The 22,823-nt window shown below is 38.4% G+C and overlaps 1 protein-coding gene and 1 non-coding gene across 2 annotated transcripts in view; one reads left to right on the top strand and one right to left on the bottom strand.

Annotated features, from left to right (window-relative positions):
- The first annotated feature begins 5,096 nt into the window (after positions 1-5,096).
- Positions 5,097-5,203, top strand: LOC123937781. Its single transcript, XR_006817576.1, has one exon. It is a non-coding gene; the product is annotated as a U6 spliceosomal RNA (small nuclear RNA).
- A 1,599-nt stretch (positions 5,204-6,802) lies between these two features.
- Positions 6,803-22,823, bottom strand: part of TNIP3 (TNFAIP3 interacting protein 3) — a 157,073-nt gene continuing 141,052 nt past the window's right edge. Inside the window, exons 17-20 of the mRNA XM_045997403.1 lie at positions 19,533-19,583; positions 18,546-18,644; positions 15,581-15,641; positions 6,803-7,703 (exon numbers count right to left, since the gene is read on the bottom strand). Coding sequence (XP_045853359.1) covers positions 7,672-7,703; positions 15,581-15,641; positions 18,546-18,644; positions 19,533-19,583 — 243 coding nt within the window. The 3' untranslated portion in view covers positions 6,803-7,671. The remainder of the gene's footprint in view (positions 7,704-15,580; positions 15,642-18,545; positions 18,645-19,532; positions 19,584-22,823) is intronic.

Raw genomic sequence — 22,823 nt, 5'->3', positions numbered from 1 at the left:
GAAGTTTAACGACTGAGACACCCAGGCACCCCATACTTCTACTTTTGAAATAACCTAATTAGGAACTTGATGAAACAAATCAACAATTTAATTTTCTTTTGGAAACTGGAGAGGCCTTGCAGACATAAACCTCAAGAATGTGCTTGAAGATGGTTGACTCTGGAATATTGACTAAAATGTCCAATTCCCCTACATAAAGTGGCATATGTAAGTTTGGCTTCATCAGGACCCTACAAACTAGAAAATTATATAAAAAGCTGTAATTCTGCTAGGTTGGTAACTCTATATCCACAGTGTGATTTAGTTTCTCCTTCTATGATATGATTTGTTTTTTTAAGGGAGATAAACATGAAATCTGAGTTTTACCTGAAGTTCTTCTGAATTGTAAGATAGAATAAAAATTAGAAAAAGGATTTTGTGCAATGGCCAAAATGTAAAACGTTCTCAGTTTTAAAAGATAAACACTTCTTACTCAGTTAGTCTTTGGCTTTGAACTGTGACCTGTATATTATAAAAGTAATGAACCATTCACATTTGCAAAACTGGAAGATAAACTCTAGGAGAGAGAGGTTCCTTGCAGTATCATTGCTGCATTCTAACTAGCCATAGATATGGTAAAACTTAAATATATTTTTAAAAGTGAAGATATTTATTACTAAGAAATAATGTATTTATTTTTTAATTTTTTAAAGATTTATTTATTTGACAGAGAGAGTGCAGGCAGGGAGGGGCAGAGGGGGAGGGAGAGAGAATCTCAAGCAGACCCCAGCCAAGCAAAGAGCCTGACATGGGGCTGGGATCTCACAACTCCGTGATCATGATGAGCTGAAATCGAGAGTCCAATGCTCAACTGACTGAGCCACCCAGAAGACCCAGAAATGAGGCATTTATAATTGCCTTATGATAAGTTGCTAGGGCACTGTAGAGCAACTTATATAAAATTTAATATAATTTCAGTGTATTATTTATATACATTCAGTATGTTATTTACTTTGATACCTGAAAGATGAGTGAAAAGGTAAATGAAAAATAAGAGTATAATGTAAGAAAAAAAGACAAGTGCTACTCCATTATCTTCCTGTATGTTGCATTGTCCAGGACTGGCTGGTGTCCCTCTATTGTTCCTTCATAGATTTTTTTTAGCTTGGAAACTTGTATGAGGATTATTGATTTTTTTTAGCTTGGAAACTTGTATGAGGATTATTTTTAAATTTATGATTATTACCTTATCTTTATAGTACAACTTTTTCAGAATGTGTCCAGATATTCTATTTTGTTTCACTCTTTCTGGATCAGGATAAGCCCTTCAATCTGTATGCTTTGATCCATTTTCAGTCATGTTCACTGTGAACACCATTGTTACTCCTTGTTGGATTTTCCTGGGGCTTCCATCCAGATTGATCTTCCCTTGTATGGGTCACCTTTTATTTGGCATATCACACCCATTCATAGGGCTGGGCTTCCTCCCATCATCTTCACTTGTCCATCCCATCAAGGTATATACCTCTTTTTTTATTTACCTCCTTTTTTCGTCCTTCTACACCGTCCCACCCCACAAGAAGCTAATCTTAATGATATGTGACATCATACCTTTTCCGTCTTTGGTCTAACTTTTAATAAGCCAAATATATATAGATTATTAGAGAATTTGGAATTTTATGCCTCTGTCTTGCAGAGATTAATCTTGAAAGGCATCGGATTTTTGTGTTAATTCTATGTATGTTCTCTTTATCAACATAACATCTTAACACCGTGAGAACAATCCATGATATACGTTTTGCAATTTGTAATGTGACATGAAGAGGTAAGAGAAGTGTCCCACAGTAAAAGCTGAGCTGGACAAAACACATCTTACATTCATGGGGATGGGGAATCCTCTCCTGCACCGCTGCGTTAAAATCACTTTCCCGCCTACCGAGCACACTTTGGGAAATGTTACCTGAGAGAAATTTCTTCCACTATCACAATAAGCAGAAGGAAGCTAACAAATCCAAACCACCACCTAGGGAGAAACGTGACGTGTGTGATATGAATTGGTTTTTACAAAAATCTTCTGAGACTGTTTTCTTGTTGTCCTTTTTCAGTTATGGAAACGAGGTTCACTAGTTTAGGCACCCTTGTTCATGTTCACAGCTGGTACAACCAGGTGCAGAATCTGTGCCTGACTCCAAATACCACACTCTTTCTACAAAATGTTGCTCTACCCACTCATTACATTCTTTCTGATAAAAGTGGATCTCTTGAAGGATTTAGGATAAAAGGCCTTAAGCTACTTTGACTCCTTCTGTTGGAAAACAACAACAACAAAAACAAATAAAAAATCCACAAAAACTTATTTTTACCTGATTTTTTTTTTTTCATTTGACTGGAAAGCAATTTCACACATCCTGTCTCCCCAGTTGGTGGAGGAGATGAAGGAGATAGATGTTAAATTATCTGGTGCTGAAGCAAGAAAGAATGTCCAAAGGAAAGTTAAAAGTTTGCAGAATAATGTTTGTAAGGGCCTATTTAGCCAGAGTGGCCCCACCTCGGTTGAACAGCCATTTTGTTGTTTATGCTGTAAATCATAAACTGACCCTATCCCCCGCCCGCCCTGCCCAAGGGAACTTACTTAAAAGCAAGTCCGGGACACCAGCCCCAGGTAACAAAGGCCAAATACAAGGGTGGGTCAGGTCAGGTGGAGATAACCGCGGAATGCAGGGATGAGTCGGGTCAGGAGGAGACATCCAATCAGTAAAGTGCGCATACTGTCTCCCTAGCTACCAAGGAGTGTGGGCCCCGCCTTTCGGGCGCCAATTCTAAGGTGGTAAGCTGGTTCAAATAGCTACTATGGGGTGAATTGTAATTCAATTGGCCACCTGTGTGTGACCTAGCGTGACTGTGCAGCTTTCTCTGTGTGTTACAATCTCATTCACCATCTGTGTGTGGCCAGGCCCATCCACATGGCCTTTGCTCTATAAAAGTTAGTCTGTGAGGCAGGGAGAGGTCGCGCTCTCTGTAAGAGGCGTGGCCCGGGCGGGTGGGTTTGATTCTTGATGCTTGGCATGAAATAAAGCTTTGCTTGACCTTCGCTTTGTTGCTTTGAATCAGTCTCGCTCCTTTGACCATGGACCCATTATTGAGGACCCAACACTGGGGACCCAACAGTGTTAATGATAATTTTCTTTAGGAAAACATGATGAAACTGGGAAAAAAGGAAATTAATTTAAGTCAGAACATTGGCTCTCCACTTCCTGTATTTAAAAAAAAATATATTTTAATTTTGTAAATTTTCTTAATAATGAATCTATATTCTGAGACTAACCTTTTTTTTTTTTTAAAGATTTTATTTATTTATTTGACAAGCAGAGATCACAAGCAGGCAGAGAGACAGGAAGGGAAGCAGTCACCTTCCCAAGCAGAGAGAGAGCACAATGCGGGGCTCAATCCCAGGACCCTGGGATCATGACCTGAGCGGAAGACAGAGGCTTTACCACTTACCCACCCAGGTGCCCCTGAGACTAACCTTTAATGACTTATGAGAAAGACGGATTTTTGTCAAACTGCTAGAACCTTATCGAACTAGAAATGATATAAAAGTAAATTAAAGGCTATTTGTCCTTTCAGAGGAAATGATTCTAGATTCTGATTATTGAAAGAATACATTTTTGTAAAAAGGAAAACTTATAAAATTTTGCTAGAGCACTTGAATATGTTAATATCTTGCTCAGTATAAATTGCCAAATTCTGACTCTCTTCTTTGCTTTAGGTAAAAATATGATACTTCTGAAGACACTGAAAGGCCAAAAAATATGTTGGAAATTAAAAAGAGCTTCACTCTCCCTGGCTTCAGAGCCTCCCCCTACAGCTGCTAGAATAATTTTCTTTAGACAATAGAAAGAAGAGAAAGTGTCTCTGTTGCTTTTGCAAGTCCCATCACTGCACACACATTTTTATAAAAACAAAACTAATTTCTAGAAAATGACATTGACAAATGATAGCACCCAAAATAGATATTTGATCAAGATGGGAATTAGGATATGTGCAGAATTGATCAAATATAAATAAAACTGTACTGCCGATTTTGAAGCAGTCAGGAATTTTATCTTAACTTCTCATTAAGGAACTACTCTGCATTTGAATTAACATTCTGCTACAGAATAATGGGAAGTTTATAATGTGAGTTTAAGTTTGCTGAGAAAAAAACCATCATCCCACTGAGATGTTAAAGGAGAATTCATCTGATATTGTTCTTACACAAAAGAATCCTATTTCCTATAATTTATTTATTAACAACCTATGAAAATGTAAATTATCAGTTACATGCAAGTTAGTACTTCAGAAAAAGAAATAAGGAAGTTAGACATGGGCTTTGGTGGTTTTATTTCATTGGAACTTTTCCCAAGTTTGCCTAGTTAAAATATTTTCCTAAGGGGCTTTTCGGATATAGGAGAAAATTCAAGTGCAGAATTGTATTTTTTTATTATGGTGTTTTCCACTTTAAAGATATTTAAATATACTGCACAATGATCCAAGGTCATATTTTGTAAGACTGGCAAGCATAACATTTGAATTAACTTATCTGATTATATTATCACAAGGCTTATTTTCCACTTTAAAATATATCATTAAAAATGTGTGTGTGTAACACACGTATGTGTTCCTCACAATATCCTTGACAGTCTCTGAGCTTTAACTCTCATATGTGTAATTTAAGGTTCTTTTGTTTCAAACTAGAGAAACTCTGACTTCAAGAATTGATTGGAGAGACACTGGGTTTACTCACATCAAATATATGGAACTTGCAGAACATGATCAAATGTAAGCACCATGGCCTCCCCAGGACTATGCGGGCTTGAAGTTCAAATTTCAGCAGTGGGGTGTCCAGTTAGGCTGGTTTGGATCACATGGTTGCCTGTTGCCTAGAACAGGCCAGGGCACTTTAGATCAAACTGGGTCCAATGAGGAAAGGGTAACTTTCCTAAAGCATACCCAGGTGCTATTCTGGGGTGGGGAGGGGAAGGAATAGATATTTGGAAACCAAGAAAGGAATGGGCTGATGTTTGGTGTTGCCTAGACATTTTGGAAAACAAGTGGGTATTCATCTAATAATTGTTGTGCTGACTCAGGCAGTACATATACTAAAATTAGAATGATACAGAGAAGACTGGCATGGCCCCTGAGCAAAGTTGACACATGAATTGGTGAAGCACTTCATGGTTGTTTTTTTTTTAATTTAAAAAATTTTTTGTAAAATTGAATTATTGAGTTGGGAGGTGCTATGTCTTTTAGATATGATTTCACTTATGACCGAGCTACATTAAAAGTATTAATACATGAAAGTGACCATTCAGACCCATACTTCTACCATGTAATGCACTTGAACATTAAGGGATAGAGCTCAGTAAATAAAGCAAAGAAAATCACCTGGAAGTATGTTCATGCTTCATATTAGCAATTTAGTCCAAAATATCCTGTCAGAAAAATGGAGTAAAAAAAAAAAAAACTATGCTAGTAGCAACAGAGGCTGGCCTAACTCTTAGACCTAACCAGACCCGAAGGCCTGAAGGAAGGTTTTGTTTTTTTTTTTTACTTCATGTCACAACCAGGACAAGGTAAATACACCTTTTTCTTCACGTGATACCTTCAAGGTTAAATTCTCCATGATCGTCAAAAACCTTAAAATGTGCCCTTGTCTTCCATTTCCTCGATAAAAGAGACTGTGTGGTATGACTTCCTCTCCTACAAAGGGACACAGCTATTCCTCACCTAATTTCCAGAAATTGTGTGTGATAATGAAGCAAGGGCCACAGCTGAGGATGAAGCATGGGCTGAGACAAAAGTCCCCAAACAAATGATTTGGAAAGAGGGACACAGGAGGGACTGACTGGCTCTTGGGCCGGGGCTGTAGATATCTGTCTTCTTGTAGAAATTCTCTTTTGTTGCACTCTGGGCAAGGGGTCCTCTTCCCACATTTGCAGTCACCCACTGGGAATTCAAATTAAATTAGGTCTCACTTAAATTGGAGTTTTCCCCATTACATTAACATTTGCATAATCTTGCCAATGTTTGCCAACTTGCTAATTAATAATAGGATGACTTCAGTAATAGCAACAGGATGGTTAAATCATGTTTTATTGCTGTTGGATTAACCTAGAATGAGGCTATCAAAGGGTACGTTTTGCGTGTATGTTCAGTTTTTATTCCTATAGGCACATCTCAGTTGGCAAACTTAATCCACCACTAAAAGTTGTTATTGAAATGACTATTCCACAAATCTGAGGAAATGGAAATTAAAAAAAAAAAAAAAGCTTTGATGAAACTGACTTGTAAACCCATTGTTTTTCTGATTCACTTATGCTGAAGAATTGCTCAAGGATGATTTGTCTCTTTAATAAGTAGCAGCAAAAACAAAGCTTAGGAGAATTAATGTAAGAGAAGGATAATTCTTTCTCAGGAATTATCTTCCTAGTAGCCAGACTCTGGCTGAAAGTATTTAACTTTCTAAGGCTGGTTCACCTTCCCATTACACAAAGCTGCAAGTATATTCAGAAGTTGAAAAAAAGAAAAGAGTCTGAGCTGGAATTAAGTAGTTTAACTTCTGGAAGCGAGAGCCAGAGAGTTTCAGCAGTATGTCGGATGGTTTCATTTGACTGCGGCTTCAGCAGATGCTCCTAGTATTCTTTAGGTGCTTCTAGGATTACAGATATCCGTGGGTCTCACACTTCTGTTCTACATCTCCTCACAAAGAGGACCTCCAGTTGGTCCTAGCAGAAACCTTATTAAATGGATGAACGTGTAATACTTTTAAATCTGCTTAGTCTTCAGACATCTGTCATGCCACGGTAAAATTTAATTGCAATAGAATCTGGATACATTCATTTTTCAATTCTATAGGTTTGAGAAGTCAGACGTGTTGTTCATCAATAATTACTCAAATCCATGGGAAATAAAAACAGATTCCACCCTAAATCCATGTAGTACATATGAACATAGCAAAGCCAGCAACATCACAGTGGGTTTTTTTCTTTCATAACCTATCCCACCAAAGAATGAAGGAGGCTCACAATTTCTCTATCTGCCTTATAGGAATGAACTATTCAAAGCATAGTTTCAAGGTTATCATTTTATTCAGACTGACCCATTAATTTAGTTTAAGGAGGTCTATACATATCTTCAGTCCTATTCATAGGTTCACCAAGACCAACAATGACAAGCACAGTACCTAGTCACACTGGCTAAGAACTAAGCCCCGACAGAAATCATGGGAGCAATGTTACAAATTTATAACTGCAGTAACTCTTCCCCCAGGGAATATATATTTCAATCAAGATAGAACATCACTGTACCAAAAGTGGAGTTGCTGAAATCACGAAATCAGCCTCTGTAAGTCCAACAGCAATATGCTGAAGAGAGTTTGAACGAATGGCACATAATCCATCTGCCAAATCTCATTTCGAGGAAACTGGACATTGCATTTGGTCGTGTAATGCTGGCTTCTCAGACTTGATCAGGATCTTAGCTGTCCCAAGTCTTTTCCTCTCTCCGTGCCAAAGGGAAACACTACCACGCACGAATCATGGAGTAGATGATGTGCAGTTGTGTCGACATAAGCCACCAGTAAAAAGAAAAATGAGGGTCCTCAGCCAAGCTCTCGCTCTGGCCCGAATGTTCCTCTACTTGTGTGTGCTTCTACTGATTGACTTTCTTTTCTGAGGAGAAACCTATGAAAAAGAGCAGAGAAATATTTCAGATTAAAAATTAAAAATTCACTTCTCTTCTTCTGTCTCAGGGCTAATATAAACTTTGAGGCTGGCAAAAAAAAAAAAAAGAGAGAGAGAGAGAGAAATATTTTATTCATGAGCTCCCACAAGTTTACACTGAAAAATCAAGAGGCGGGAAATGGAGGGTTATTATTTTAAGCATTGACATATGCTTACCACTTTGTGAAATCAGCTGTGGCCTAGTTCTACTCATGCCTGAAGAGGAATATTCTGTACTACTTCTCATCTATGTTGGCATTTTGGTAGCTCAAACATTTGCTTAGGAAAGTAAGTCATATTTGTTACTATTAGGTTTAGTACTTAGCCCAGGGAAGATAACTACCACATAAACTACATTAAGTATGGTGAAGGGTACATTATTGTCAGAGCGATAGAAAAGATCACTGTACTTAAGATGTGTTAATGTACCATGAAGACCAATATGAAAAACGTGGTATATTTCAGTAAGACTAGGATAGAATACCACAAATGAGCACTATAGGGAAGACAAAATCAAAGAGATCTACTCATAGTGACAAAAAAATACATATAAATTTCAAGAAATAAGGTATTTAATTTCAAGAAATAAGATATTTCAAGAAATATCTTATTCATGATAACAACTGAGAACATGTTAAATGTTCTACACTTGTTGCCCTGTATTTGGTATTTCAAATAAACAAACTTTTAAACTAACCAACTGTTTCCTTCCCAGGCTTAAATAAAATACTCCTCTAAGAATGGTGCCCATTTTACTAAAAAGGTTTCTAATATGGTGAGAGCATGAATTTGGACCCAGAAGTATAATCCACTGGTCTGACCAGTATAAAGTTTAGATTTAATCCATTTATGATACCTACCCCTAGATATCTTAAGACATTAAGAAAAATTAATTTCTCTATAGTTTTTATAGCACTCCTGTGAAATAGATACAGAGGTGAAGATCATTATTCCCACGTTTTAGACAGAGAGAGGTTGTGACCCCCGAGAGGATCCATGGCAGAATGGAAATGTGAACAAAAGAAAAAAAACAGGTCTTCAGTTTCTTGAATGGAAGACAAAATATCCCTATGCAGTGAATGTGAGAAGAGACTTCTGTCATCAGACTTGGCTCCACGGTTCGAATGGCAGGGCAAGAGAAACGCCACCAGGGAAACATGGGTTCTCATAGTGCAGACACAGTCCACTTTGACTTACTGGTTGATAAAGAGTTCCAGTAACTGATTGTGTGCCTTATTATTTATTAATGGTATTGTTACACTCTATGCTTTTATGTTCACAAGAGTGCAGGTTAATTCCCATGATGCTGAAGTGATCTGAACAGGACCCAGAGATCTTGGTGGCAGAGGCCATGTCTGACTCTACATCAAGGATCGGCTGAATCTAAAGTCCCTTACGAGGGGAGGTCCCCCGGGGCAGCAGAGAGGTTAAAGGGGGACTCTGCTCTCTACATGCCCACTCACCTCAGAACGTGCGTGCTCACACATCAACAGTACGGAAACGTGGGTAAGTAAACATTCTTTGCAGCTGGGATGCGACATGTAATAGAAACCTCATTTCTCTACAGATTTTAATCTTCCATTTAAGACAAATATTGCAATTTTATTCACCTAGTGGAATTGTGACTAGTCTAAGCTTATTGTGGACATTTTTCTCATCTAGGTTCTATCTACCTACCTATGCCTATCTATATAAGATGTTAATCAGAATGTTTAGTCTTTGCTTATAAATCAATGTCTGGGGGCGCTTGGGTGGCTCAGTGGATTAAGCCGCTGCCTTCGGCTCAGGTAATGATCTCAGGGTCCTGGGATCGAGCCCCGCATCAGGCTCTCTGCTCCGCGGGGAGCCTGCTTCCTCCTCTCTCTCTGCCTGCCTCTCTGCCTAGTTGTGATTTCTCTCTGTCAAATAAATAAATAAATAAAATCTTTAAAAAAATTATTTAAATCAATGTCTGCATAGGAATATATTTACCACCTGTGTTTTAATATGTTTCTGTACATATAATTATACATTTACACTTTATTTAATATCTCTTCGCAAAACCACTTAGTTTACCATTAAGCCAACCTTTATGGCATTATAAGGTGAGGATGCATTTCTCCTGAAATTCTTTCTAAAAATCCAGAAATAGACATAAAACTATTTGTCTCTAAATTTTGATTATTTTTATTAACTGCAGGTAAGATAATTGAGTATATTTTATAAAAGAAAAATATTCTTAATATTTTATCCATCTGTATTGAAAATCACACAAGTATGGTGTCTAAGTTTCTGCTCTTTCTTACATCTCTTAAGTACCTTCTACTATTTATGCTGATTTCTATATCTCTTCATACCACTGGAAAAAATCCAACTAATCCAGCCATTTTGCTGATGTAAAATTATCTGTAATTTTCAGTTATAAAGACAGTTATAAAAAGACACAAACTGAGAAATGCAGATTCTGGCTTTCAGGATAGATCCATTAGAATTTATTTAAATAGAATAGATCTAAATGATGACACTATTATATTTTAATGTGTAGCATGGAGTTGTTCATATTGCTTGGTGGTTACAGTGTGGGCTTTGGAGGCAGACTTCCCGGCTTGTTTATGTCCTAGCCAATAACCAGCTACGTGGTCTTGGACGAGTGACATTATCTGTTTCTTGGTTTCCACAATTTTAAAATAGGAACAACAGTAGTACTCATTTCATAGGGTTGCTCTAAAGTTTTGATGAAATAATATATAAATATATATACAGTACCTGAAATAGTTTCTGGCACGTGGTCAATGTTATGGGTTTAATTTAATACCCCCCACCCCCCCCCAAAATGTGTATGTCTTAACCCCTGGTAACTGTGCATGTGACCTTATTTGGAAATAGGACTTTGTACACATAATCAGGTTAATATGAGATTATACTGGATTAGCCTCATCCAATATGACTGGAGTCTTTATAAGTAGATGAAAATTTGGACACAGACTCAGACAAGAGGGTCATGTGAAGAGTGAGGCTGAGATTGGAGTTATGCTGCCAAAGCCAAGGAACTTCTAGAGCTACGAGAAGCAGGAAGAGGCAAGGAAGGAATCTTCCCTAGGGGTTCTGGAGGGAGCATGACCCTGCCAACACCTGGATCTCAGACTTCTAGCCTCCAGAGTATGAGAGGATAAAATTTCTGCTGTTTTAAGCCATCTAGTATTTGGTTCTTTGTTATGGTAGCCCTAGGAAAGGAATTCAGTCAGTATTCGGTTAGTTAGTTATTACTATACATTAGTAAAGGCCAATTATAATAGTTTGGCTTTGATCTTTTATATCATAGAGAAATAATTATGTTTGCTCACAACACAATCTCACATGCCTACACTTCATGTCTTTCCAAACATGTAAGAATTGAGTTCTAGCTCATTAGACAAAGTTCAACTCTGCACCATATGAAAAATTTGGAAGGTACAGAAGAGACTGGCGTGTGATGTAGTTAGAAAACACAGTCTTTCGACATTTCACAAAGAAAGAAACAAAAAACATGTTTTCAAGGTTATACTAACTCTAAAATGCCATAATTGTTCTAGAAACATGGAAGTCATTTTGCATCCCATTCTGATAACAGATGAAATGAGATTAAAATGTTTTGCATAAAATCATATGTTTCTTAACAGAAACAGTAACCCCTTAACATCTATAGACTTCGATATATAAAAATGCAATTATTTAGTAATGTGCAGAGAGAAAGCCAAGTAAGTCTTAAACGCCTTAAAAACCTTTATTTAAATCTTGAGTTTTTGAAAGAAGAGTTAATTTCCAATGTGTCTGCAAAGTATTCTAAAATGACCAGAAAATGGGGTGCCTGGGTGGCTCAGTCGTTTAACATCTGCCTCGGTTCAGGTCACGATCCCAGGCTCTTGGGATCGAGTCCCACATCAGGCTCCCTGCTCAACAGGAAGCCTGCCTCTCCCTCTCCCACTCCCTTTCTTGTGTTCTCTCTCTCGCTGTCTCTGTCAAATAAATAAATAAAATCGTTAAAAAAATAAATAAATAAACAGAGAATGTAACTGAGAGCAAAGCTGGAAATACGGTGACCCAAAGACTGTATGATAGTGCTCAGTACCTATTGACTTTCATCTTTGGCCAGGAAGCCCTTCATTAGGTTCCCACTTTTAGAAGACCCTGCTCTGGCCCTCCTCCAGCCACCTTCCTCCCCATTGTAAATCTGCCTCCTTCTAAAACAAGCTCTTGGTACCCACATGAGGAACCTCAAAATTCCTGCTTAAGTGACCCTGCTTCTGCTTCTCAGCCTCATGTGGTCCTCTCTCCCAGGCCGGAAGTCCAGAGGTGCTGTTTGTAGCGTAATGAGGGACATATGGATATGGCAACTGGGCTGTACTCAAGTTCACACTCAAGATCCTTCCCAGTGGAAAGGTGGGAAGAAAAGAGGATGGGCCACAGCTCAGGTCCTCCTGGGCCACTGAGTCCTTGTTGGAATGTGAGCATTTTAAATTTCACTCTACCCTTCCAGCTACATTTGTCAATAGGAGGATAGATGATAATAGTTTCTATGCTTGATTCATGACTTTTAAATATTGAGCCTGAAGTACGAAGCTCTCCATGTATTCATGCCTCAGGGAATGTTAAAGAAGGATCTAGTGATCATAGCAATTTAATCATTCATTACCCAAAAGGCTACTGTTCTGCAAACACTTCACATGTAGATGTCAGAGCCACTATTTCAGGTTAGATTCCCGTAAGAGGAATTATAAGGATAGATACTTATATTATCTATTATAAGGATAGATACTTATATTATCTATTATAAGGAATTATAAGGATAGATATATATAGCACATTATACTTTGTATAATGTGCTATATCTATTAGGGTCAGAAAAGTATAATTTGTTGGGAGTCATAGGAAATTAATAAAAACTGAGAACTAGGACAATGTATAAAGCACGCACACAGATTGATATTCATTTGAATATCCATATTTCTGAAAGGGTTATTTTCACTGAAATAAAAGTAGAATACTTCCGTACTTATTAAATGAATAAAATTTAGAAGAGTTTTAAAAATACTTTCTGTTTATAATTTACCAGAAACAGAGCCTAATTTTTCCACTCATTTTTTTCTTCCATTGTTTGAGTTTGGGTATTTATAGCCCAAAACACAGGGTGTGCTGACTAGCAGTGTATTTGTGAATAGTGAAAGATAAACATATTAGCCAAGTAATAAGACAATGAGTAATAGCATAACAAAAATGTCTGCTTAACAAAAACTTTTCCAAACTCCTATTTAACGATACCACAAAGTTACTTTTAAGAATTCTGAGCAATTGAGTTCGATCTACGAATCAAAAGGAGTTTTCCAATTAAATGACATAAAAAATAATAAGAACCACCCCTGAAGTTAAAATAATGGCACGCGAGGGATTTTTTTTGACAAGGGTGATTTCAGAGTTTTTACCAATTTTTTGAACTGGCTTGAACCTTGAGATAGCATCAGCTTTGAAAGCTAGAAGAGGAGAAATAGAAATCAAAAACAGGTAGATTCCTGAGTAAGGAATTTATTTCTCCAGTGGTTCCCTATCCCTGATCAGCCCTCTTCCCTGCTGCAGACAAGCCACAGTCGGCTGCAGAGCTGGGTTGGTATGGAGAAGGAAAGGGTTCAAATGGCAACATATCCTATCAGTTTCAACCAGGACTGATCAAGCATGAATTGGTTTATAACATATTTATTACCTACTTAATCTTACATAATACCTTGTCTTTTACCTGTGATATTCAAAATACCAAATGAGTAGTACAAATAACACATGTTATGGCTTCATAGGAAGAAAAGATTATTGAGGGTTAGATTTAAGTTCTATAATTATGCAAGTTAAATCCCCATTCTCATTTTGTATCTGTCATTGTAGAAAACTCTAATATAGTGAGAGAGGTAGGTTTTTGAGGGCACTATAGGATATGATTCAAAGCACAGGTTTTTTGAAGTCCTATATGTCTGGAATCTAATCCAGGACTAAATTTCACCAACTGTGTGATTTAAGCATGTTACTTTAATTCTCCAAGCCTCAGTTTCCCCATCTGTAAAATGGTAAACCTATTTTATAGCATCGCTGTGAAGATTAAAACAATGTCCTTAAAAATACTCAGGTTGCTACGTAATAAAGGTTTATATTTTACTGTAATTTTACATCTGTAGACTCTTACACAGCATGTTTACATAACACAAACTTCATTATGTTTCTTCCCAACAGACAAAAATCATTAGGTCTTATATATTGCTTATAAGATTCTATTTTTGCATATTTAATTTAGTTTCTGAAGGTCATCACAATTCACTTCTACCTTATATAATTATTAGCTTCTATTACACTGGTCCAAGAAGAATCTATTAGTGATAAATAAGTGGCTTTATGATATTACTGAATTCTCTACTGCATAATTGTATTTTCTAGTGGTTAAACTCCAATTCAGGGAGAAAATATCTTTAATATTCATTTCAGACCAATATAATATGAAGTGGAAAATTATAATTGGGTGGCAGCTCAGCTATTATACAACAATGGATTTCAAGAACACAGACATTATGCAACAACCATTATGGTTAATAGTATGCCTTTCTAATAAAAGCTCTCTATTATGGCTGGAACCCAAGAACTTCATTAAAACCAATGATTGTATTCATAGTAGAAAGAAAAGAAAAAAAGAGTCCTACAGTTTTCTGATAAACACCTAGACATTCGTTTATAGAGTTCTCACTTTTTAACTTTCTTCTCTATAATGCTGCTATAAGCTATAGTCCTTGCCACTCCTAGTGCTGCTGCGTACACCTGTCCAGGCTGTGTATTGTGCAACTCTAGGAAGCTCCATTTACAGAACTTGGACTTGTGAAGTACACAATCTACAAAACCACATGTGTTATCCCTGGCATTCTATTTCTACTCCATAATGGGCTCCTTGTAGTAAAATCTAGAATTCTACGATCTCAAATATGAACTAAATGAGATCAAGCTTCAAGTATGGCCTGAAATTGGAATATAGCTCATATTCAGCTTTTCTAGATAGATTAAAATCTCTGGTAATTAAGAATGTAGGGTCACAGGTGTGTGTCATTTGAGATTTTTTAACCACGTAGCAGGCATGGCTGACTTGTGATGAGAATAGAGGTGGGATTATGGTTATAGCCCAGTATATACAGCCCGTTCCTGAGTGGCCTCATGAGAGCACAGAAACAAGCAGGAGAAAGTGTGGCAGATTCTGGAAAGAAGAGGAAAACGGTCAACCAAAGAAAAATAAGATAAAAGAGTTCTCCATTGTGAGTACTAGATAGGTGACTTTTTAGTGTTTTTTGTTTTCCCCTAGCACACTTAGAGGTGGGTGTTGTGGGCTACCTTGGCCTAAACTTGGAGTCTGACATTTAGTCATTAGGGAACACAGTTCTGAGCCTTTGGTTTCCTCTGTCTGTCTGCCAGTGACATTTAAAACATCTGTCTAGCAAACTCAACCTGGAATAGTGGACGTGCATCTGCCCTTTGTAGTGGAATCCCAGAGCTTTGTTGTTGTTGTTACAGTATAGCTCCACTTGAAGTTTTCATTTCTAGCTCCAGATGGAATACTGACTCTGAGCCTGGAATAGGAGCAGAAGCCAGAACTGAGATTCCTACATTTCTGCATTTGAACATTTTCTGTTTCTGAAGGAGTTCAAGCTAACCCCAGGTGCATCAAATTAGAGTTGTGTATTCAACACGACTTTATAGAAGGCCCTCCTCGAGTACGAACGAATGTATGCTGAGTAAACATCCCAAAAAGATCCCATTAAAATGTAAACATGAAAGAAGGCTCAATACAGCTGTGGTCTTACCATTTGCCTTGTGCTGCACATCTGGCGGAAACTGGTCAGGAGCATACCACTGATAGTCTGTCTGTGTGGAACAATATAACATTATTATAGCAATATGGACTTCAAACAAAACATAGTGGCGTATTAAAAATATAATTATACTATGTGGCTTTTATTACGTAGGCAGCACAAAAGTCCTTTCTATCCAAACCTGTTGCCAATCTTGCTCATTTCTCTTACCTCCTTCATCACTATCCCCATCTCCCAACCCCACCCCCCCCCAAATCCAGTCTGTGTTGGCCAGAGTTCCTTCTACTTTGGGGTTGTGGCATTTTTTTTTTTTTTTAAAGCAGATGTGTTTGGGATATCTGCAGAAGTATAAATACTTCTGTAAAACTTACTACAGCCCATAAATAAAACAAAGCAGTTTACCATAAATAAATACTGCATTTAAAGCACTCACACAGGAGACAACAGAGAGACCAAGAGAACAATGACAAGTTTAGTGTTTTGGGGTACAAGAAAGAAATCTAAGCCATTCAGTGAGGAGAGCGCTTACAGAGGCTCAGGACAATGAAGCAAGGCTGATCTTTCTCTTCGTACTGTTCCTCCATGGAAAGTACTCTCTAGATCGTTCAGAGAGTTTAGACAAGAGAGGGGGTAAGAGGTGAGGGTAGACTTGGATTTTTCTTGTGGGATTTTCTTCTAGGCTTCACCAGTTAAGAACACCTAGATATTGGACATCGGGGAACATGTCAAACAAACTGCTTTGAGTAAATCATAAACTACTGACCCGAAAGTCAAGATAGAGTTCCAAGCCAGAGATAGAGAAATCCAAGATAGAGTACCTCTGTAGTTAATCACTCGGAACAGAGCAACCCAGCCTCACCTGCCCGTGAGGATGGTCTGTCTTCCCGCTCCCAGTGCTCACCCCTGCCTCCTACTCCCCACCTCCCAAGACACAGAGAACAGGTCTTTTGTTCTATTAATCAGTTACTTCCTGAAAATAACTCCTGAAAACGTCTCTACCGATAAGCCAACAGGCAGAATTTGCAGGGCTGCCAGACCACTGAAAGTAGCCTTAAAGCTCAATTATCTGACAAGACACTAAGAAACGCTGCGTTTAGTACAGTCTGACCCCACTTTACCCCCACTCAGACACCTAGGCTCTTGGCTCCTTTTGGTTCATGAAAAAGCTAAAAGAGGAAATGAGATCACCTCTGTTTTTTATCTCCTCGTTTATTTTTAGATGTCTCAAAGAACACATAGGATAAGTGACGTGAGCCTCAGTTTTAGATTCCAGGAGAGTTGCCAAAAGAAGGCAAATATACTGTAATTTTACAAACACTACTGCTTGTCCTTTAATTCAGGCTTAGAAATAAGCATAAAACATGAACTGTTCTTTTAAAATGAACTCCGGGAGTGAAATTCTACTGTTATACCAAGATTCTGTTTGACTGAACGCTGCTTGAAAATGTAGGCCATTATACATGGCTTGGAATCTTTTTCAAATACAAGACTTTATTTGGTGATAATTTTACATGGTCTGGACTACCTTGCCCCTTATAATTGATTGGGCAAGTCTGATGAGATTTTATAATAGGTGAATTTCTGCCATCTTTTCATAAATGAGTATTTGAAGAAAATAGTCATTTTTACTTCTAGATAAACTTTCATGACTCATTGGTTTTATTGTTAACCTTTCACAAGAATATTTCTCCAACTCCCGAACCTGTAGGAGCTCACTCCAAAGTGAACTCCTATCTCTTTATGTTTCCCACAATATTAATTTACTTCTTACATTCTGAAAGACAAAAATTTAAGGAATGATAGCTGTGTTTGGGGATTCCCAGAAGTATTTCTGGTAAAGCTTGAAAAGTAAGCAGACAGGTAAAGAAAAAAGGAAACCGGACAGGGTGAGCAGACAGAAGTGACAATGGGCAACAACACAAAAAGAACCCAATTCTCAGCAGTGTGCTGTGTGTCACACCAGGGTCAAAGAAGGATGCTCATTAAATTCTGACATGCCTCTGCCACCCAAAGAGTCATTACCTCCTCCCTAGGGAAAAGGGCTTTGAGTCACACTCAAATACAAAAGTATGACAACCAAGAGAATCATGCTCTTCGTAAGTGCTCTGCCAGGAAAATCCCAGTTAAAATCTCAAGATTCTTTGCATAATTAAAAACACAGTTAACACAAAGTAAGGGGGAGAGGAGTTGTCTGAGCATTTCCAAAATGCAGAAAATGCATTTTTTTCCCCCCCGGCATAAAGACACTGTCTATGTAGCCAAAACACAGAGTAGAGACCAGCATCCAGATGGTGGGGGAGGGTAGGGGGAATAGTGCTATGGAGAAGGGAAGGAAGGATGCTTTGGGTCTGGCTTATTCAGGTTGACTGTCCAAATCAATTCAACTCACAAATAATTGCTCCACAGTTTATTTCATTTTGCCTGGCTAGACACAGCCACAGAGAGGAACTTAAGTGGGTCACTTTTTCCGGGATCCTTTAAGAATATCCTTTTAATTGGAAAATGTCAAAGACTATATTGCACAGATGTGTATCCACAGTAGTTCAATGTAAGTTTACAACTGAAAAAGGCATCTCTCAGACTTGCTATATTCATTTTGGTTCTCTTTATGCACAGAAACGCTCTTTTGGAAGAGTCAGGTATGTCATTTAAAATGGCCTTTATCAAATGTTGTGTGTTCGTTCAAGGAATTACAGCTCAATTTGATGCCATTCAGTGAATTTATTCATATCCATGTGTGTCCTGTGGATTCTGTGTCCCAGAAAGTGTACAGTGTACAGTGACCACTGTAACTCTCTAACTTAGAGGCCAAGATAAAAAGAGGCTCTTTCTGTGGACAAGAGTGTGTGCCCAAATTACAGAGACAGACAGCATTTCCACCAAAAAGAAAGAAAAAATACTGGCACCTACTAGATAATATAAGCACTCATGTGTTGAGATGCAAGCTCTTACTTACTCGGGGCTTCTGTCGATCCCGTGCAGCTCCAGGGCCTGCTGGTGTGCATGGATCCTGCCCGTGGGAATTCAAGCCGCGGTTACACATCGGGAACAACATCTGGGGGAGGATAATGTCGTTGGTTCACTGGAAGTGGGTGAAACTGGGGAGTCACCCTGACACTTGCTTTATACAACCCCAGGTTTGGCTGAAATCTTAAGGTTCCATCTAACTCTCACATAATCCCAACTCAACATAGTGGGCACATGGATGTGAGCTCTGGGCTGACAGCAATGAGGCTCCCAGGGAAGATGTCACTTTAGGTGAACCTCTAATTAGCTTCTCATGTTGAAGACATCAGAAACACTTAAATGGTATAGAGTGAACTTTATGTGTCTGAGTTATCTTCACAGAGGGTCCTCACTTAAGAAGCAGCAGCCATTGAAGTCATAAAAGAAGTTTTAACAAGACTCCTACAGCATAATGGAAGTCCAGAGAGGAAATTAAGAATTAAGAGAAATAATATTCATTCCTGAAGCCTACTAGAGAATCAATGGGACAGAACACTTCCATGCCAAGAAGATACTGTATTTTTTCGAAGAGGCACAAACCTTTGATGTAATTTTCCACTGTACATTGTGTACGCAACTGCAAGAAACACCTAGGAAATATACTTCCCAGGTGTTCATGGGTCTATGAAAAAGTCTCCATAGATTTCCATGCGCTAAGGCATGTGCTACTGGTAACATGTTCTCAAAAGCATGTGTTTTTCATGAGCGTTAGGGCCGAGAGGCTTTGGTGGTATGTAAGCATTATCTATCCACAGGCATTTTAGTCCCTAATGAAAAGCCTGGGTTGTTCTGGAACATCTGTAGCAGAGCCTGAATACATCTTTAATGCAACCATGAGGAACTGCTATGCCCAGGAATAAATGTGGGGGCAGAACTTAATGTTGCCATTTCAACTACAACCAGAAAATTAGTGAATTCAGGTTAAGGAGCGACGTACCTGTTTTAATTGCTTTTCCAGTTTTTCTTTCTCCATCTGACAAGCCTTTATCTACAGACAAAACAAAGGCATTTGTTTATCGAAAGAGTCCACATGGCTCATTCTAAAGTTACTCTTGACCCTGCTGTCACGATCTGCTCAGAAGCCCCAGGAGTGAAGCACTGATACAGCAGTCATGCCATTGAAAACAGTCACGTTTTGGATTTTCCAGACCCACGTTGATTCTATCTTGAAACACCCGAGTAAAGTCTCGAAAGTGGAATCATTTTAAATTGTTATTTCCATTTGTTGAAACAACTGTAGTTCTCAGTTTTGGGTTGATATTCTGCTATACAGATATAAATGTAGAGACCTAGGAAGAGATAGAGACACAGAAACAGCTTCCACGGCTTATTGCAGAGTTGGAATCGGTCCGCTGTACACTCAAGAGCTACCACCGTCAATGCTAGAAGTTGTCCACACACTTCCTCTGTGCCGGACACTGATCTATGGCTTTACATGTAATGACTCACTGATTCCTCCCAAAGGGTCTATGTGATACTCAGTGTTATTATCCCTGTTCTACAGATGAGGACACGGAGCTCTGAGATACTGAGGAACTTGTCCAATGTCGCACTGCTGTACTTTATGGCTTCTCCCTATTTAAGGCCCCGCAGAGTTACCCGCCGGGAGTTTTTCAACATCTGACACAACTAGAGAAAGCCGTTTTTGTTTGACTCGTTAGTCATGCTATTGTCATCCCCACACACCCTGTTCCTCATCCATGTACGGCATATATCCCCACTGACTGATACTGTTCCAAGTCCCGCCTCTCTCCTTCCTTTGTCCTCCCATTTAGCATTATACATTTTCCATGTGACTTTTTATAGTCCAATGTGTACTGTGTACAGTTTTCATAACCCACAGGAGTTATGTTCTGTAAAGTCAGCATGAACATGAAGTGGCGAATGCAACCACTGCTCCTCGGGAAATGCAGGGTTAGTTTCCTATGAGCTTCTGGTCAGACCATTTTTGTTGACTGATTGGTACAGAATCTTGTTTTATGTGTGTTTCTGTTAAAGGCATCTTATTAAATATAGATTATTGGTCCATTCTTGAATTCTTGGCCTATAGCACCATGTTATTCCCTGAACGAAGCTTGTCTAACGCGTCTTTTCTCTGTAGGCACAGCATGGTCTTTGTGTGCTAAAGGAAATGAGGTAGCACCTCAGCACTCTGTGGGGGGCATTTTAAGCAAAGCAATTACCAACAAAAAGGGCAAAAATGAGAACATGTGGGACTAAATCAACCACAGAAAAGACAATTGTTACAGTCTGAGAGCCGAAACAAGGAGGCTAGGCCTTGTTGGACCTCAACTGGGAACAAGTGTGCAAGGTGACTCAAGTTTTTTTCTGCTCTGTACATATTCACAAATGGACTTAGGTGGCACCAGTATTGATTTTTGGGGTGACAGATACATTTCAGTGAGCAGGCAGACATACCAATATGGAGTCCTTAAGGACTATCAGGAATCCACAAGGATAGACTATAAGGAATCCATACGGATAGACTATATATGTCCCCCTCATTATACTGTGAGTCTTTAATAGCAAGGATCATTCTTTTAGTTCCTCACGATATATAACAAATGCCTTGGAGAAAGAAAGCATCAAAATTAAATTATAAGGGACTAAATGTGGCACGTCAATTATGTAGCTAACTGACTCTGTTTAAAAACTCCCCCTGCCAACAGACTAAAATCATTTTGTGAAAAACCTGTGAGGCATGACCTGAACTAGATGTTTTTGTATAGATTTTTTTTTTTTTTCACCTTGAGAACAACTTTGTGAAGTCAGGAGGTGGAAACCATCATCCATATTTCACAGGTGAGTATACTAAGAGATTTAGAAACTTACTTTTAGAGACAGAGGTTTTAGAATTATAAGAAATATTTTAGACACCATCTGATTCAACTATGTCATTTTACAGATGAAGAAAAGGAAGCACAGAAAAGTTGGAGAACTTGCTCAGTGTCATCCCTGATTGTCAAAGCAGGGGCAGACATGAAGCTTCTAACCCTAATCCTACTCCTAAGTATCTTGCTCTTTACCACACTCCTATTTTACTAGTCATTGGCTTAAAACATCGTTAGCGATAGAATGAATAAACTCTGGTACACAGGAAACTAGTGCCAGAATAATCTGACCTAAGAATTTCTTTTTTGGACCACAGATAATATGCTATTCAAATAACATCATGCCAATTCTATTATATCATGGCATTCAATCTGCTGTTAATACATTAAACACAGTTTGTTAAACCATCTACTGTATCTCTGACTACAGTGAATGAGACTTTTGAAAAATAAATGGTTGGGGTGCCTGAGTGGCTTCATTGGTTAAGTGGCTGACCCTTGATTTCGGCTTAGGTCATGATCTCAGGGTCATGGGATGGAGCCCTGTGTCAGGCTCGTGCCCAGCAGATAGTCTGCTTGAGATTCTCTGCCTCTTCCTCTACCTCTGCCCCTCCCCCAACTCATGCATGCACGAGAGCTCTCTCTCCCTCTGAAATATATCCTTATTTATTTTTTAAATGATTTTATTTATTTATTTGACAGAGAGTGAGCAGGAGAACACAGACAGGGGGAGCAGCAGAGGGTGAGGGAGAAGCAGGACCCCCACTGAACAGGGAGACTGATGTGGGTCTTAATCCCAGGACCATGGGATCACGACCCAAGCTGAAGGCAGTAGCTTAACCGAATGAACCACCAAGGGCCCTAAATAAATAAATCTTAAAAAAAATGAAAAATAAATGCTTGGACTATCATCATTTAAAGACAAATTTTGGTGATTTTAAGGTATCATAAAGATTATCCCTTAGTTTATCAATACAATTACACCATACTCTATGTACACGATGCATTATTTTGTTGATATCAATTAAAAGTTAGTTTACAGATGACAGAGAAATAAAAATTACTTGTGGATTATAGTCTCTGTTTAGATTGTTATGTGTTCCTGGAGGCACTAGAACGTCTACAATGGCAAAGACATTGCCAATCTTAGACACAGATTTATTATCAATCTGAATTTAATATAGTAGAATGAGCAAATTAAAATCTGCCTGGAAGTAAAATAATTAGTGCAGTGACAACTTAGAAAAAATTAAGGGAGCTCTGCACATAAGACATACAAATCAAGAGTGATTTCCTCACCGAGAGTCATCGGAACATTTCCTCGCTCTTCGTTTGTATAAAGTAAGGTGCATGAATCATTTTCAGAAAAGCATTTTATTATACTTTAACGACTATTT

The sequence above is a fragment of the Meles meles genome, chromosome 2, assembly GCF_922984935.1.
Source record: "Meles meles chromosome 2, mMelMel3.1 paternal haplotype, whole genome shotgun sequence".
Taxonomy (NCBI): Eukaryota; Metazoa; Chordata; class Mammalia; order Carnivora; family Mustelidae; genus Meles; species Meles meles.
This window is presented reverse-complemented; position numbering and strand designations above follow the sequence as displayed.